Consider the following 17,369-nt stretch of genomic DNA (forward strand, 5'->3'; position numbering starts at 1 on the left):
TCCACGAGCATAATAAAACCCTGCCAACAGGATTGTTTTGAAAAATATGACTGGAATGCTTTTGGGTTCCATTGTAGAAAACTCAAGATCTACGTTGTCATCAGGCCCTTTTCCATAAGGAACCTGAACAGATTGTTTTAGCTCAGAAGAACAAGTTACTTACCAACTGGTAATGTTCTTTCGACTGGATGTTCCTGCAACATATTCCACATCTTTGACATGTAATGTCCGAAACTGTGCACTTCAGAAACTTTTTCGGCAGAGGGTGTCCTGCGTCGATGTCGGGTCGATGTCCCTCGAAGGCCTCCGTCGAGGGCGATGTTACCGGATGTTATAAATAGGACGCCCGTAGCCTCAGTTTAAGTTTTTTCCCTCAGAACGTGTGGCACCAGTCTCATGCCTGCTTGACTGCACTTAGCCTTGCGGAAACAGAAGCTGCAATTGCATAGGAAATCCTCCAGAGGGGCAGGCTGGGAGGGTGATGTGGAATATGTTGGAGGAATGTCCAGTCGAAAGAACGTTACCAGTTGGTAAGTAACTTGATCTTCAAATGGATTGTGTCCTCCAACGTATGCCACATCTTTGACAGACTCCCAAAACAGTACCAGTAAATGGAGGAGGGAAAAGAATTTGAAGCACCCAATTAGATTGCGGAATAAAGAACGGCCTTCCCAAAGGCCATATCTTGACCATGGATTGTATCCAGGGAATAATGTTTAACAAATGTGTGGATTGAAGCCCATGTAGCGGCATCACAAATATTCCTAATAGGAACCCCTCGCTGGAAGGCGTTGAAAGTAGCCATGCCCCTAGTGGAATGAGCAAACCTTCAGGAGGGTCCTTTCCCGCCAATTGGTAACACTACTTAATGGTAAGGATAATCCACCTGTACAAGGTCCGTTTGGTAACAGCCTGGCCCAATCGGTGTCCAGCATATCCTACAAAGAGTTGATTGTGCACCCTGACCCTGGACATCCTAGAAATGTAAAAGCTCAGAGCTCTCCTAGCATCCAACAGATGGAGTCGCTACTCTTCCTTACCAGGATGAGGAGGAGGGTAGAAAGATGGAAGAACCACCTTTTGACTCAAATGATATTCAGATACTACCTTAGGTAGAAAAGAAGGATGTACTCGCAGTACAACCCTGTCCTTGTGAAACACATTAAAGGGTGGCTTAAATGAAAGTGCCGGCAATTCACTCACTCTGCGAGCGGAAGTAACCGCAACCAAGAACACAGTCTTGAAGGACAGTAATCTCAAAGGACAAGAGTGCAAAGGTTCAAACGGAGCACCCATGAGAAATTTCAAAACCAAATTCAAATCCCAAACCAGCACCCGGAAATGAGACGGCAGAAATACATTAGTCAGTCCCTTAAGAAACTGAGAAATCAAAGGAATCTTAAAGTAAGAACATTTTACTGACAAGCGCTTAAAGATAGACAGCGCCGCCAGGTAACCTTTAATGATACCCACTTGAAGGTCCTTGTGGGCCAAAGAAAGTAAGAAAGACAAAACAATAGGCATGGAGCACTGAAAAGGATCAACATTGTGATCTCAGCACCAGTCACAGAACTTACGCCAACGGTACAGGGATTTAGTTGCTGGCCGCCTGGCCGAAAGCAACACCTCCATCACGTCATCTGGGAGGTCCCAATCCTTATACCTCAACCTTTCAGATACCAAGCGTGAAGGTTGAGAGTCTTGACCTCTGAATGGATAACCTGACCCAACCCCCGAATCCCATCCCCCACCCGATCCCTGCCCCATCCCCTCTACCCCCAACGCGCAAGAACAGATCCTCTCGGTAGGGAAGACGGCATGGAGGGCAGATGGACATTTCTAGAAGTTCCGGGTACCACGCTCTCCTGGCCCAATCCGGAGCAATGAGGATCATGTGGGAACCGAACCTCCGTAACCTCCGCAACACTTGAGGAATGACGGGGACTAGAGGAAACGCGTACAGCAGTGGGAATGACCAATCCACTACGAATGTGTCTACTTAGGCTCCTCTTGGAGGAAATTCCCTTGAGCAGAATCTCTTGCACTTCCGGTTGACACTGGTGGCAAAGAGATCCACTTGCAGGGTTCCCCAAAGGGTGAAGATCTCCTGAAGGACTTCCTGAGCCAACTCCCACTCGTGAGAGATCGTGCTCTGCCTGCTCCGAGCATCGACCGCCGCATTTTCGTCTCCAGCCAGATGAACTACAGAGATTGAAATTTCCTGCTGGATGATCCAGAACCAAAGCTGCATTGCCTCTCTGCACAACGGGTGTGACCCTACCCCCCCTTATTTATTGAGGTAATGCATGGCCACTGTGTTGTCCATCATGATCAGGAAACTCTTCCCCCGAACAGTGGCAGAAAAGCCTTCAGGGCTAGCCTGATGGCCCTCAGCTCTAACAGATTGATGTGGAGTCTGGACTCCGTCGGGGACCAACGACCACTGGCGGTTAAGTCAATGGCATGAGCGCCAAATCCTGGGAGGGAAGCGTCCGTCACTACAGTCACCTCCGGCCACGGTTACCAAAATGGTTCCACCCTCATCAGGTTCCCTTCATTGGCCCACCACAGAAGATCCAGGGAGACCGAGAGTGGAATCAGAACGGGATCCGTCATCTTGCCGGAGAACTGAAACCACTGCATCTTGAAGACCCACTGCAGGGATCTCATTCGCAGCCTGGCCCCTGGCACCAGAAAAATGCAGGATGCCATGAGGCTGAACAATCTTAAGAATTCGAAAGCCGGGAGACACTGGGCATGTTGAAATTGCCCACCAGCTGCACAATGTGATGAGCCCTTAACTTGGGAGGTGAACACTTCCCCAAGGACGTGTCTAACACAGCCCTGATGTACTGGAGCTGATGCGAAGGTGTCAGATGTGACTTCTTGAAATTCAGGGAGAAACCCAGCCTGTGGAGGGTGCGGCAGGTGACACAGATGATCCAACGCTGGCTCGGGAGAGCGTGCCCAGATCAGCCTATTACGCGACGCCTTGACCCTGCGCGCCCTGAAGTTATCGGTTGGCCAGGTCGAGAGAGCTCTTGGAAAGGTCACCTCCAGAGGATCTCACAGCATACGTGAGGCGCCAGACCAGGTCCAAGGTAGGTGCTGTGCTCTCCTCTACACTCCGTAAGGGCGACTCCTTCCCCGGGAAGCGCCCAAGCGAACCTCCCAGGTCCTAAACCCAGCAAGAAGACCAAGGCTTCTCCAGCTACCGGCCCACAGGCAAAGGGGTCGCAAGATCCTACCGCTGAGGAGCCGCAAGGCTCTATTAACAGGCCCTGACCCGAGAGGCTTCACCCTAGTACCGGGCCCATGTCCGAGGAGGTGCCTGTACGCTGTACTACCGGCACCATGGCCGAGAGCACTCCGACTCCCAGGTTCTGAGGTGCAGGGAAGGTCCCAGCCTTCGCTATTTAGCGAATAGGTCGAGACCGGACCCGGCTCAGCAATCACCACGCCTCAGGCACGTGGTGCGGAGCAAGACAAAATGGCAGCTGGGCCAGACAAAATGGCAGCTCAGCTGGTGCCTTTTCTGCTCAGAGACCAGGCAGGGGAGCATGCATCCAGATGGGATTGGACAACGCCTCTTACCTGGTCAACGTCCTATCCCTCCACATTGCAGGGAAGGTACGCATACCCCAGTTTGGCGAGACAGGGACCGCCCAGAACACCACAGCCTCAGGGCCCGGCCCCTATGCCTGCGCATGCCCCTACACCATCGGGCACACCTTCCTGCTCGTGGGGATAGGTTCTGATCACCACAGATGGGTACCATCCTCAGGGATGTAATCAGGGACATGCTCCCTCAGGTACGACCCCAAGCTCCCACTGGTGTCCAGGCCCCGGGTCCAGCTCGCCCCTGGCGCCCACTCCAATCATGGCAGCTCAGCACGCCACAGTTGCCCGCGCCCAGCACTCCTCTGCACCCCCAGATCTGCAGGACACGGCGACAGACACGGATGAGGAGGAAGATCCAGACACTCCATCGTCAGCTAAAGCATTCCATGAGAGGCTGGCGTGTCTGGCAGAGTACCTAGGTATCCCTCAGCCACAGGAGGAGCAACCTGAGGCAGGGTTTCTAGCCGAAGTGCTTACACTTGTCCTCCCACAAGAACTGGCATCCCTCTCCAAAAGGACGTGGAATCCCTACCATAAAAGGGATGGGGCAAGCCACACTCCACCCAGCATTACAATAAGTGCCTGGTCAGGCAGACAGTGGGGGATTCCCTCTCATTGTCGGTGCACCTGCAGCCACATTCCTCTGTTATAGCAGCGGCATCACTATATTACAAACCGCAGTCTTCCTCAGCTGCATCCTGTAAGGAACCCATGGTGGCAACTGTAAAGACAGACACAAGTGATCATGATTCCATGGTGTTTATTTAAACAGTATGCAGGTTGGAAAACGCCTACTCTAAACCTAAATCTAAGATGGGAGAAAGCTTTGACCATCGAACGAAAAATAAGGCAGTCCTTGTGCCGTCAAGTCAAAATAAAGGGCCTAAACTAAGAAAAAACCCTTTGCTAATCCTTACAACTAAATATAGAAAGAGTGTGGATAAGGGTTCCAATAAAGAAAGAAGTGGTTTAGAATTGATAAGTCAGGATGCAGGTTGCTAGAGGTCTCCCTTACTCACGTTTTGAGCACAGGACAAGGTGGAACTTCTGAGCAAACACCACACCTCAAGCTTTCCACAGCATGCAATGACAGTTCCGGTTATACTTCTCAGAAGCCTCGACGGCCAAGTCTCTTTTCAACAAAAGTCTCTTGCCTTCGAGGATTGGTAAAATAGCAAACAAACAAATGAGCAGTTCTGTTCTACATATACGTAGGGTGATGGTTTCACCCCTGGGACACCCGCTTCTGGGCGCGGACAGCTCACAAATCGTATTCAACAAAACAAACAGTTCCTTTCTCACTGGGTCTCCCTCTTTCGGGCTCGGACCCCTTTCAGACGTCAGCCTCCGTTTCCTACCAGCTATCAGGTTCTTTGATGGTTAAGTCTCTTTTCAATAAAAGTCTCTTGGCTTTGAAGACCAGATGCTTTCCAATTAACCAAACAAAAGTTTGTTTCATTGTAGCACTTAGGGTGAGGATTTCTCACCCCTGGGTCCCCCTTTTCCGGGCGCCGACCCCTCTCGAATCTCAGCCTCCCTCCACCGGGTTCACTATGGCTTTCCTAGCATTCAAAAATATTAATGTCTTTTTAAGTTTTCTCTGTGGACATCCATCCGCCGGGTTCACTTTTGTGAACATACTGTTTGTTGGGACTTTAGACTTTGGCCCTCTTTATTGGCATCCCTCCGCCGGGTTCACTCTTTCCACTTTACAATTCCTTTACCTCGATGTGGGATTCACTTCCCTTGCGGTCCAATGGTTTGTTGGTCAAAGACTTTCGACTTTACAGGGATTTGGCTCAACCCCTGTATGACCACTTTTAACAGGTGAACAACCAGAGTCTCTTGAGTGAGCACCTACGTGATGCCTCTCCCCTCTCCAGCTGGTCTTCCCTTAATTCTTAGTTCTTTGAACTTTGCGACTTTCATTCAACACAGTTCGGTTTCTTTATCGGTTCTCCCCTTGACTCACCGGCTGTGATGAACCGCTTGGCCTTCTTCATATCTGGAGGGAAGGCCAGTACCACAGTAGCATGAGTCTCCCTCTGTCCTGCTTATCAGCGTAGACACACTCTGTGTACCACTGACATCTGCTGCAACACACTTGAGCCATTGTTCGCAGTCCTACGATTCCTTCTACGGAGGTCTCCCAGGTCTAGCTTGGAAAGGGCAAGGTCGCTTCTCTCCTGGTCACTCTCTCGGTTCGTGCCGTCTTTCTCCTCCTCTTGAACTGCCGTGCCTTGATAGCTGTCACACCGTGCGGTCTACCTTGTTCATACTGTGCTTTTGTGCTCCACCTGTTTTTATCCCTGTGGGGAAAGGAAAGGGCCGTCAGGTGTGCGTAATTCCCCTCAACTGCCTGACCCTTGTGTCGGGACGTGTCAAGTAAACAGCTTGGTGGTTAGTCTGTTGTCTTTTACGGTGTAGGAAAGTGTTTGTGTCGAAAAAGGGGAGGGTTAGAGTGTCAGAATATTCCAAGGGGTAGGATGGGGAAGAGGTGTTAAAGGGAATTACAACCCTCGTATCAGGAGGGTTGGTAACCTTAGAAGGGGGAGATTGGTAGGGTTTGGGAAACAAACGGAATGACCGGATTTGTTATCATGAAATGAACAGGGGGTTTGTGGGAACGGTAGTCTCTTGTTAATGCAGATTGAGAGTTCGAAGAATAATGACTAGAGGGATTTGGAAAAGAATGACCAGGAGTATTTGGGTAAGACACAGAGAAACAGGAATTGCGGAGTTGTGGTTTTGAGGGTAGCAGGGTTTGGGCTCCTATGGATCTTACCAGACATGGCGGGGTCGTGGCTTTTGGATAACAGGGATTCAATGGGAGGAAGGGGGGTAGATGTAATACAGCCGACAAAGGCCTCAATGATTTCATTCTCCTCACCTTTTCCCTCAGTATAGTAATGCATCTCACCTGAGGCATTTCCCCAAGCTCCCCTATCCGGGTGACCCTCCCTCGCTCGTCAACTCCGGGGCTGGGATCTGACATCGCCAGCCCTTCCCTGGTCACCTGAATAAGGGATTCTCTAGGTCTACTCGGGAGAATAGCCTTGGGCATCTCACAATCCGCTTCCTCACTCCTGAGCAAGGAGGAGAAGCTTTTGGATTCATTTGGAAAAAAGATATACTCAAATGCCATGCTCCACCTGCATCAGGCCAACGCTGATGCCATGTTGGTGGCAGTTAATCGTAAGTTGTGGTGGGATATCGCAGACTTCCTTCCAGAGCTTCCTGCCCACAGCCAGGTATGGTTCAAGGCATGGTTGGCAGAGGCCAAAATTGTGGCCCGGGATATAATGAAATCTACGGTGGCACACATTGACACCTCAGGCAGAGCCATTTGTATCGTCATCGACATGAGGATGACGGCTTGGCTCAAGGCGACAAAATTCATCCCAGATTTGCAGGAACGCATCCTTGACCTGCAGTTTGATGGGGGGTGACCAGTTCCAGTCGACAACATACGAGGAACTAGACAAGAAAAATAATAGATCCCAGACAGATAAATCCTTGTCTATCTTAACAAAATCCACACCCAAGACCTACAGCCAGGCTCACCAGCACTCGGACAAAGGTCAGGCCTTTGGAGGCTTTAGGGGCTTCCAGGAGAGACGCTCGAGGCAACCTGATAGGTCTCTCAGCCAACAAAGCCGCAAGCAGCACAAAGCGGCGAACAAGGGGTTCTTCCAGTCCCACCCCCGAAGTACCAGCCTAAGAGGGAAAGAAGGTGTGACAGGTCCATCCGGATCCACGAGTCTCCACTGGGGGCAGGCTTGCCCTACACATAGATTCCTGGTGGACAAGGTTTGCAGACAGAGGATCCTCTCAGTAGTGTCCACAGGCTTCTGGCTACCAATACCTCAGTTTCCTTCTTCCTCCCCTCCGCTCCCAAAGATTGGGACTGCAACTCTGTTGGCGGAAATTAGCTCACTAGTAGGAGACAGGCGGTGGAGGAGGTTCTAGCCTCTCAACGAGGCAGGGGCTTCTATTCCCGGATATTCGCCATACACAAAAAGAACCAGGCTGGCCTGAGAGTTGTGTTTGACCTTTCTTCCTGGAATCTTTCCCTTCCCCTCCAACAGTTCAGGATGGTTACCCCAGCCTTCCTTGCAGAAACTTTGTGTGGGGGAGACTGGATGTGCTCCCTGGATCTGAAGGATGCTTAGATGTACGTCCCGATTTGGGAACCCCATCTGTCCTTGGTTCAGGATTATGGGTTTTCACTTCCAATACAGAGTTCTAACCTTTGCACTCAACTCGGCCCGAGGGTCTTTACAAGGCTAATGAACGCTGTAGCAGCTCTACTAGGCCACCACATTTATCCTTACCTCAACGACTGGCTAGACCAAGCAGGGTACCCAGAGGCAGTACATCACACAGCTTCTGCTCTCATGCACACCCTATACGATCCAGGATTTTCTATCAATCTCAAAAAGTTACAGCTACTGCCCACTCAGACTCTGGCTTTTCTGGGCCTCATATGGGATACAAGGACCGAAAGGATCTTTCCTTCAAGGGACAAGATCACAGCAATCAAAAAGGCCGCGAGGCATTTTCTCAGCAGAGCGGTAACCTCAGCCTGGTGGTACCAACACTTGCTGGGAATAATGGTGGCAGGTCTCCTCGCTGTGCCGCATACAAGACTCAAGATGAGGAGGCTGCAGCTTCGTTTCTCAGCTTCCTGGAATCAGGAGAAGGGCTCTCAGACGGAGCCAGTCAGCATACCACAGCATCTCCACCAGGACCTAGTATGGTGTGGTACAGACAGCAACCTGCTGGTAGGCAGGCCATTTCGGCAGCAGTTACCACAGATCACCATTACTAGTGACTTGTCCCTCGAGGGATGGGATGCTACCCTGGACAACCACAGTGTCCATGGAGTGTGGTCTTATCAGGAGCAGCTGGAGCACATCAACTGGATTGAGATGTTGGCCATCTGGCTTGCTCTCAAGGCCTTTCTCCCCATGATCATCAGCAAATCGGTCTGCATCCAAACAGACAGCTCCACCTACATGTATTACATCAACAAGCAGGGCAGTACCAGGTCCCTGCCTCTCTGCAGGCTCTTGATCGACATTTGGGAGTGGGCACTGTTGAACAACATTCACTTGTCAGCGGTCCACCTTCCTGGGGAATCCAACCTTGAGGCAGACAGGCTCAGCAGGCTGGGGATGGACAATTACGAGTGGCAGTTAAACGAAGAAGTCCTCCAGGGGATCTTCAGCAGGTGGGGCCACCCTCAGGTGGACCTCTTCATCACCAGTGCCAACAGGAGATGCCCTCAGTTTGCCTTGTGGCTGGGGCAGGGCAGGGGCTTGTTGGGCGACGCATTGCAGATCCTGTGGAACAACATGAACGTGTACGCTTTTCCCACACTCCCCTGGTTCACAGGGTCATCTGCAGGGTCAAGGAGTCCCAGAGCCTTCGGTTCATCCTGATAGTGCCATGATGGCCCGCAAGACCCTGGTTCTCGGAACTCCTTCAGCTGTCGGACCAGCCTCCGGTACATCTCCCGTTGGGCCCAGCCCACTTACTCTCTCAGCAGGGGGGCACATGGTTCACCCTGCTCCGCAGAAGTTCACCCTCGCAGCTTGGTTCCTGAACAGGTTGCCCTGAAGCATCTGTGCCTGTCGCGATATAACCTGGCTATCATACAGGGGCTAGAAGTGACTCCACCAGTCAGGAGTCAATACAGCAGCACGTGGACCAGGTTTTGTCACTGATCAGAAACATAGAAGATTGAACTACTAACATGCTCGCAGGACAATGTTCTACCTTTCTCAGTGCATCTGGCTCAATCAGGTGTGCAGGAAGACACATGCCATACGTATCTGGCAGCCATAAGGGCCTACAAGAACTCTGGTAACAATATTTGTTCATCCTCCAATCCGGTGGTATTGTCAGGTGTGCTCTAAAATTTTATCTGGACAGGACTCAGAGCTTCCGTAAATCAGACACCTTGTTCATCTCATTAGGAGGATCAAAACCAGGCTGTCAAGCATTCAAGGCTTCCATAGCAAGGTAGATTGTTATGGCCATCAAAGAGGCGTACGAGGGGCAGCACATGTCTTTGCCAGAAAACATGCACGCCCACGCCATCAGAGCAAAGGCCACGGCAGTAGCTTTCCAAAGACACATCCCATGGCAGACTATCAGCAAGGCGGCTACATGGGCTACCACCTTTGCTTTTTACAAGCACTACTGCTTGGATGCCAGCGCCAAGTCAGACACGGCATTTGGCCAGGCAGTTTTGAAGAAGATGTTTTCTTAAGAGGGGCAACTCTCCTCCGTAGGGCTGCATTTAGTTGTAATCGCCTATGCAGTATGGAAGAAAGGGGATGGGACGTGTGAGTAATTATAAGTTACTCACTGTAGTGACTAACGTACTCCTAGTCCATAGTCCCCTTTCCTCCATCCGTCCCACCATCCTCCCCGTAATAAAACCTGTCTCATTAGGCAATCTTAATATTGTTGATGCGTCAAAGGGGACTGAGGAGTGGCGCTGGTGGGTGGAATTTAAATTTAATGGGGAAGACTTTTCTTCTGCTGAAAAAGGTTCAGTTTCTCGTCCCTAGCGAGGGACACCCATGCATTATGGAGGAAAGGGGACTATGGACTAGGGGTACGTTAGTCACTATGATGAGGAACTTATAATTTTTTCCCTAAGCTCATTACACATGCTTACTTGACTATTACCCAGAGTACAGGGTAATCTAAAAGCATATAGATCATCAGCTTGCATACCAGTTTTATCTCAATATTGTCACATTTTTAAAGAACAACCTTTAACAATTGTTCCAAAGCTAAATATTGAGTAATCGAGGACTCGTTCTCCTGAGTACAATCCAAAGATATATTGCCTCTCTGAGAAATTTGGCCTAAATTGCTCCTGGGCATGCCCCCCCGCCCAACTGCTCGGGAGTAAGCATAGTTGGGTATTAACTTTCATCCCAGCCTCTCCATTATTCACAGGCTGTGCCATTCTTAATGGTGTGCTGGTTTTTAAACCTAACTAAAATCCAGACATATTTCAGCGGTTTCCATGACCGCTGTGGTCAAATCATCTGTATCTGTAACAGGATCATGTGATCTATATACATCAATAGGAACCAAAGCAGTTTGTACAGCATTAGAAATATCCTGCTCTGGTAAAATGACGTGATCATTCGGAACACTCATTTGCCCGCTATTCAAGCTTCCATTTGACTCATGCCCAAATGAATATGATCGCCCATCACTGAAGCCGGAGGTGAAATCAATGAGGCTTCTCTTGGTAGGAGCAATAGTACTTTAAGGTTCAGTAATTTTACCACCCAAGCATGCCAACGTTGTAGAAAAGTCTATGGTAGTTGATTGACTAGACGTCGGCTTATCCAACCCATTAACTGAGAAAACTTTTGTAATTTTATTCACGGGTGTTCCGCTTCCACTCACCAAGGTTTTCTTGTGTGGAGCTTTAATAACTTTAGGGGGCATGTCCGTGCATGGCGAAATGCATAGGTGTTATTCATGTCCAGTGAACGCTAGACAGCTTCCATTACAGCCAATTCGTCAGAGTCCAGCATTGCTTCAATGCCATTTTGTTTGGACCATCCATCTCGCCCTGCTCCTCCTCCCCTCTGCCCAACGGCGACACGCTTTGCACCTCCCTTGACTTATAAAGGGAGGTGGGTGGCTACAAGGTTCAAATAGCCTGCAGTCACCGCTAGATGGAAGTCTGGTTTTAGTAGTCCTCCTCCTCCACACAGGTAGCGCCAGTTAGCACAAAACAGGGAACACAGTGCCGTTTCAGCACCTCTCTGGATTTATAAGGATGGCGGGCAGTTCCAAGGTTCAAACAGCCCACAGTCACTGACAGATGGGATTCTGATTGTTGTAGTCCTCCTCCACACAGGTAATGCCAGTTAGCACAAAACAGCAAACAAATTTGAATCCTTTGGAGATGAGCCTTCTTGCTCACCTTCCCCTTTTGAGGAGAGCAGATGGACTCTCAGCTTCCTCAGTATCTTTCTTGAACGGTTCCCCTTACGTTTCAACCCTTTTTCAATTTTGGACTTTTTCCACAGGACGATCCCAGGTGATAAACAGCCTTCTTCCCCCCCCTGCTGCCCACAACCCTGTGCTAAGCTATGTACGTAGCTCATACCCGCATGCTAGTTCTTGGAGATAAACTGACAGCGCAGAGCAATGACTGCGCACTATCATGAACTCAGCCAAACAGTGACTTGAAGGGCTTGCCCCGCAGTTGTCACTTGTCAGCATACACCATAACACATGTCACATGAAATAATAGCCAGTGCCAGATTAGGATTACACGTGCTCTACTAGCCTCCTCTTGCCTGGAACCGAACAGAGAAGTGGCTTTGCAATACAGTCCAAAAAACCCTCACATGAGCCTAACTGTGACTGTGCTTGCCGCAACGCTGAATGGATGTATATAGTATAGGACTATAGTATAGGACTATGGTCAACTGCAACTGGGCCCCCCAAACCACCAGACCAGCAGCTCACTTCTTCTACCGGATAAAGGGCCAGATCCGGGAAAAGGAAGATGGTAAAGTGTGCTCCTATCCTATCCGAATGGACTGGCAGAAGCAGGACAAGTGTCGTCCTAAAGCCCTTGATGATAGTTGTTGACAGATCCTCAGTAGTCGATGCAGGGCACCCCCTTCCCCGTGGGGGCTGTCAAAAGAAGCAGGGACCCAGAACATTTCTGCACGAGGAGACACCGCACACAACGGCTGCAAGCAAAGAAAAGGACCCTGCACCGCCCGTAGCCGTCCGCTACAATGAGCGTCAAACCGCACCAACTATGATAGCCTGACTGCTTCCAACAGTCACACATGCGTATATTAGTATTATATCTGTGGTGGGACCACACTACTCCGTTGAGGACATACACAGTTACAAGTCGATGGCGTCCCAATACACGGCTTATAACAATCACTTTTCTGCACTACTTGGCCTGTTTCTCCCTTATAATGTTCACACATTGGCTACTGTGCAGTGCCGATTCTGTACCGCCCTACACTTGTCTTTTGCAGAACCTGTAAGGCAGGGTCACCAATGCACTTTATCAGAGCTAGTCATCTATATGTCCCCCTGAAAGAACAGCACTGCTGTACAATATATATATATATCACATACAAATTATATTAAGTTCACTCACATACACTAAATAAGGCTTATTCTGTTTTTATGTTACATACAGTAAAGAAGCAAAGCCTTACCATGACTATGACTGTCAAAGGCTTCCCAGTCATATTTCTCCAGAGTTTGAGCATGTTCTGGCAGCAACTTCTGAGGTGGCGGCTAGAAGAACAGTCAAGGATTACAGTGAGATATTAAAAATATGTCTTTCAACATAGAAGATTCATCCATCATAAGTGTAAATCTTCACAGAATCTGTACTGTAAATGAGCCACATTATTTCTGAGGGATTCCACTAACAAAACCATAGAATAATATGCCAAAAGTGTCATGCCCATCACACCTGCGATATAGTAACAAGACATCAGGATATATGGCAAATGGTAGCTATGCGCTGTATAAATCACAACATAACATAATGGTGAATCATTTAGTTGACTGCACTTAGGAGCACTGCACTGCAAAGACAGCAGAAACAGACGGAGCAGCTATTATTCTGCATTCATTGCACGCAGACACTGTCTTAGAGCAAGTTGTGATAAATCCTCCTGCATGCCCTCATGTTAAAAGGTGTGGTGCCCAAGGAGGATGGGTACCACCACCAGCTACATGATGTCGAACTCTGGGGCCGTGTGGGGAGGGACCCCAGCCATGCACCAGCCGTTTGGTAGGGGCATTTCACATTGGCACATCATATGCACCAAACCCATTTAAGCAGACCCTGAACACAAGAGGACCAACACATTCACTGGAAAACCTGTAGCACCCTAACCCCCAGAGTCTTACCTTATGTCACGAGACCCCTACCTTCCATGAAACATGATCGCAGGGGAGGTTATACCATAAAAGGTAAAATATTGTGGCCGCAAAAGCAAGAGGGTTTGGTCTTTTCACATTACGAAGAATGTTAGAACAAGCAACTTGGCTAATGCTCATTGAAGAGCTGGCTTCCACCACTGCAGCAGACGTGGAAGATCATGCATCAGGAAACTTCCATTTCACCATAGCACGCTTCCATAAGCAGACTTGAACCACTGAATTCTGCAAAAGGAATTTCACTGCAGACCACAAACTAATGAGGTTCCAAGATGACGATCAGCCTTACTAAAGTCTGGGGTCACCTGTCTGCAATTTCAAAGGAAGGGTGGTGGGCCGGCATAGAGCCAGTGGGCCAGACAGATTCAGCCAATCAGAATTTCAGTTACAACCAATACCTGAAAATGTTTAGACAGGGGAGACCCCTGGGGAGTGGCCAAATAACTAGCCTGGGGCAGGGAGAGAATGGAGAGAATGCCAAGGGTGATTTGAGAAAGCAACAACTGTGCTGGAGAGATTTGTTGGAAGATGGAGCAGGAGGGAGAGGGGAGCAAAAGGCGGAGGCTGGAGAGAGGTAGCTAGGAGAAGGGAGACGGGAGTGAGGTTGATCACTAAGGGAGTTGAGGAGTTTATGGAGTCGTTGAAAGTGCTGGAGGGTGATACCCAGAAGGGACTTGAAGACATATTAGGTGGAGGGGAGGTGGTGGTGAGAGAAGTAAGAGTGAAGAGAAGCCGTGAGGAGTGGATGAATATAAGTGGGAAAACCACCAGCCGGGGGACCAGATGTAAGGAGGAGTAAAGATACAAGAACATGGTGAAGTGACAACGAGGTACAGGAAGGAATGAAGGAGAGAAAACCTTATACAACCTATTAGAACAAGGACCCTGATCCAGATAAAGGAGAAGGCCAAGCTACCCATACCTACAGACAAACCTAGCTGGCTGGCTACCTGTGGAAGTTTTGATGCTCATTTATTTATTTATTGGGTTTTTATAATGCATCTATAAAGCAAAAGGTGTTTCAAGGCGCAACAAGACAAAAGGGGGGGGGGCAGGGATGAACAAAAACAGTCCTACTAGGCCTTGTGTCATTCGGATCATGCAAGTGCAGTAACAAGAAGTGCAGGGAAGGGGGGAGGGTCGGGGGTGGGGGAGGAGTGCCGGTAATGGCGGAAGGGCCCATGGGTTATGCGAGTGCCAAGGGGAGACCAGATGGACAAGTGCCAGGGGAATGCACAGGAGAAAGATGGTCCACGTGCTAAGTGCTAGGGATGGGGATGGGCTGTAAAGGCTCAATGGGGTGCAGTCCCTGCCAGGCTAGTGCAGCAGGGAGGAAGTCTGGAAGGGTAAGTGCAGGCTGGGGGGTGAGAGGGGTCAGAGAAGAGCAAGTGCAGGGGTAGACTGGCTGAGGAGGGCCTGATGCCCTGTAAGAATCTGAAGGAACGAGGCAGCCAATCAAAAAGTGGCAGAGGGGGACATTAGGAGGGGAGGAGGAGAGGGAAGAGGAAGAGAAAAGGAGGGTCTTGAGAAGCTCCCAGAACTTAAGAAGATCCGGCTCAAGTCTGAAACGGGCAGGGAGACAATTCCAGAGGGAGGTACCTGCGGAGGAGAGAGATCTAGCCCCCAGTCTCTGCTTGGAAAAGCGACTGGTCTGCAGAGTTGGAGCTAGAAGACCGTATGGCTCTTGCAGAGAGGTATTTAGGGAGAGAGAGTTGGATGTAGCGAGGTCCCAGGCCCCAGAAAGCCTTGTGGATGATGCAGACGGTCTTCAACCTGATCCTTGCAGCAACCGGGAGCTAGCACAGAGCTTTTAGGGCTGGAGAGATGCGGTCCCTGGGCTTGTGGCCAAGGATAAGTCTTGCAGTCCTATTCTGGATTAGTTGAAGGGGGCAAAGGGAGGAGTTAGGCAGATTGAGGAAGAGGCTGTTGCAGTAGTCCAGCCTGAAGAGGACCAGACATCTAGAGACATTATAATAATAATAATAATAATAATTAGGCTTTTATATAGCGCTACAAACCCTCAGGTATCCGAGCGCTGCTTATTATTACCCACGGTGTGTGGTGCTCATTTATCGACCTCGGAAGGATGAAAGGCTGAGTTTGGCCCCGCCGGGATTCGAACCTGCGTTAACAGGCTCTGCACAGGTGTCAAAGCGAGCGCTCTACTCGCTGTGCCACTTGACCGGCTATGTTTCTGGGGGAAGGTGAGGAAAAGGAAAATGCCTCTAAGGAGGTGCAGCTGAAAGGGGTCCTCATGGCAAGGTCCATGCTGTGAGGAGAGAAGTAGAGACAGGAGTCTAAGATGACACCAAGGTTATTTGCCTCAAAGGAGGGGGGCCCATGGAGGGTGGCTTGAGTGTAGGGGGGAAGGAGGGAGCTTGAGTCCCAATGAAAAGGATCTCAGTCTTACTGGCATTAAGAGAGATTGTTAGCACTGAACCATGCCTGAATAGCAGACAGTCAGGAATGAGAGAGGAAGAAGCGGAGGCAGTGGAGGGAAAATTGAAGGAGAGCTGTATGTCGTCCGCATAACACTGGAAATTAGGAGAGAAGGCAGAAATCAAATGGGCTAGAGGGGGAAGGGAGATGTTGAAAAGCCATAGAACGAAGATAGAGCCCTGAGGGACACCACAGATGGAGAGTGAGATGGAGGAGAGAAAAGGGCACAGTTGAACCTGGGAAGGCTGGTCAGAGAGGAAAGAGGTCAACCAGCCCAGAGCCAAGTCTGTGATGCCAAGGTTATCACAGAGACAATAAGGGTGGCATGACTGACTGTATCAAAGGCAGAGGAAAGGTCAAGAAGTATGAGAATGGAGCAGGTGTTGAGGAGTGCAGTTTCCGTACTTCTGGCTGCTCTGAAGCCAGACTGGTGGTAATGGAGACAACCAACAGATTCAGTGTGGAGGAAAAGTTGGGAGATGGCCAGCTTCTCCAAGAGTTTGCCCTGGAAGAGGGTAATGGAGATAGGGCAGTAGTTAGCCAGACAGGAGGGGTTGGCAGAAGGCCTTTTGAAGAGGTGGTGCACAAGGGAGTGCTTGAGGAGTAGCGGGAAGGATCCAGTGGCAAAGGAGTGATCGCAGATGTCAGCCAAGGCTGAAGCAAGGGAGGCAATGTTGTCCTTGATAGTTCTGGAGGAGCAGGGGAGTACCTGTTTGGATGAGACTTTCATAGAGCGTACTTGTCTAGAGACCTCATCAGGTGATATTAGAGAGAAAGAGGAGAGAAGGAGGGGAGGCGAGATGGGGGCCAAGGGAGTCCTGGGAGAGGGAGAAAGGAGTGGTGTAGAAGGGAGTGAGGACAGGATGTTCTGAGTGTAAGAAAAGAAGTGAGAGGCCAGTGCAGGGTTTGAGAGGCTTGTAATGGGAAGGAACCCCAAACAGTGATCGGGAAACACAGAGGCGTTTTATTCTTGACCCTCACAGAAAAGATAATGCTACTGTTATTCTAAAATTGGCACATTTGTATAACAATCCCAAATAAATGTGTACATGTTGAGCCCCACCCTTTGCGTCACGCTCCTCTATTGATCCTAATTAGCTTTGGGACAAAGGAGAAGTCCATTATGATAATGGATTGGATGCCTTCTATCTGGCTACAAAATGCAGTGGATGTTTACAGGAAGTGTATTGCGTCTTAACGCTTATTATCTTTTATAATAATTTAGCAAAAAGAGTACTTATTACTGAACTGCATACACAGTTTACTCCACATTTTAAAAATATCCTTAAAACATACATATAAGAACATCATATGGGAAATATGCATAAAGTTGGGCA

General features: G+C 49.5%; 1 protein-coding gene across 3 annotated transcripts in view; it reads right to left on the reverse strand.

Annotated features, from left to right (window-relative positions):
* The window catches only part of LOC138487934 (40-kDa huntingtin-associated protein-like), a 567,453-nt gene that overhangs the window by 60,453 nt on the left and 489,631 nt on the right, over nt 1-17,369 (reverse strand). For all 3 annotated transcript variants that reach the window (XM_069614571.1, XM_069614572.1, XM_069614570.1), the window contains one exon: nt 12,858-12,939. In XM_069614571.1, coding sequence (XP_069470672.1) covers nt 12,858-12,939 — 82 coding nt within the window. The remainder of the gene's footprint in view (nt 1-12,857; nt 12,940-17,369) is intronic.

This window comes from Ambystoma mexicanum, chromosome 9 (assembly GCF_040938575.1).
Source record: "Ambystoma mexicanum isolate Mex_15411 chromosome 9, UKY_AmexF1_1, whole genome shotgun sequence".
NCBI classification, from domain to species: Eukaryota; Metazoa; Chordata; class Amphibia; order Caudata; family Ambystomatidae; genus Ambystoma; species Ambystoma mexicanum.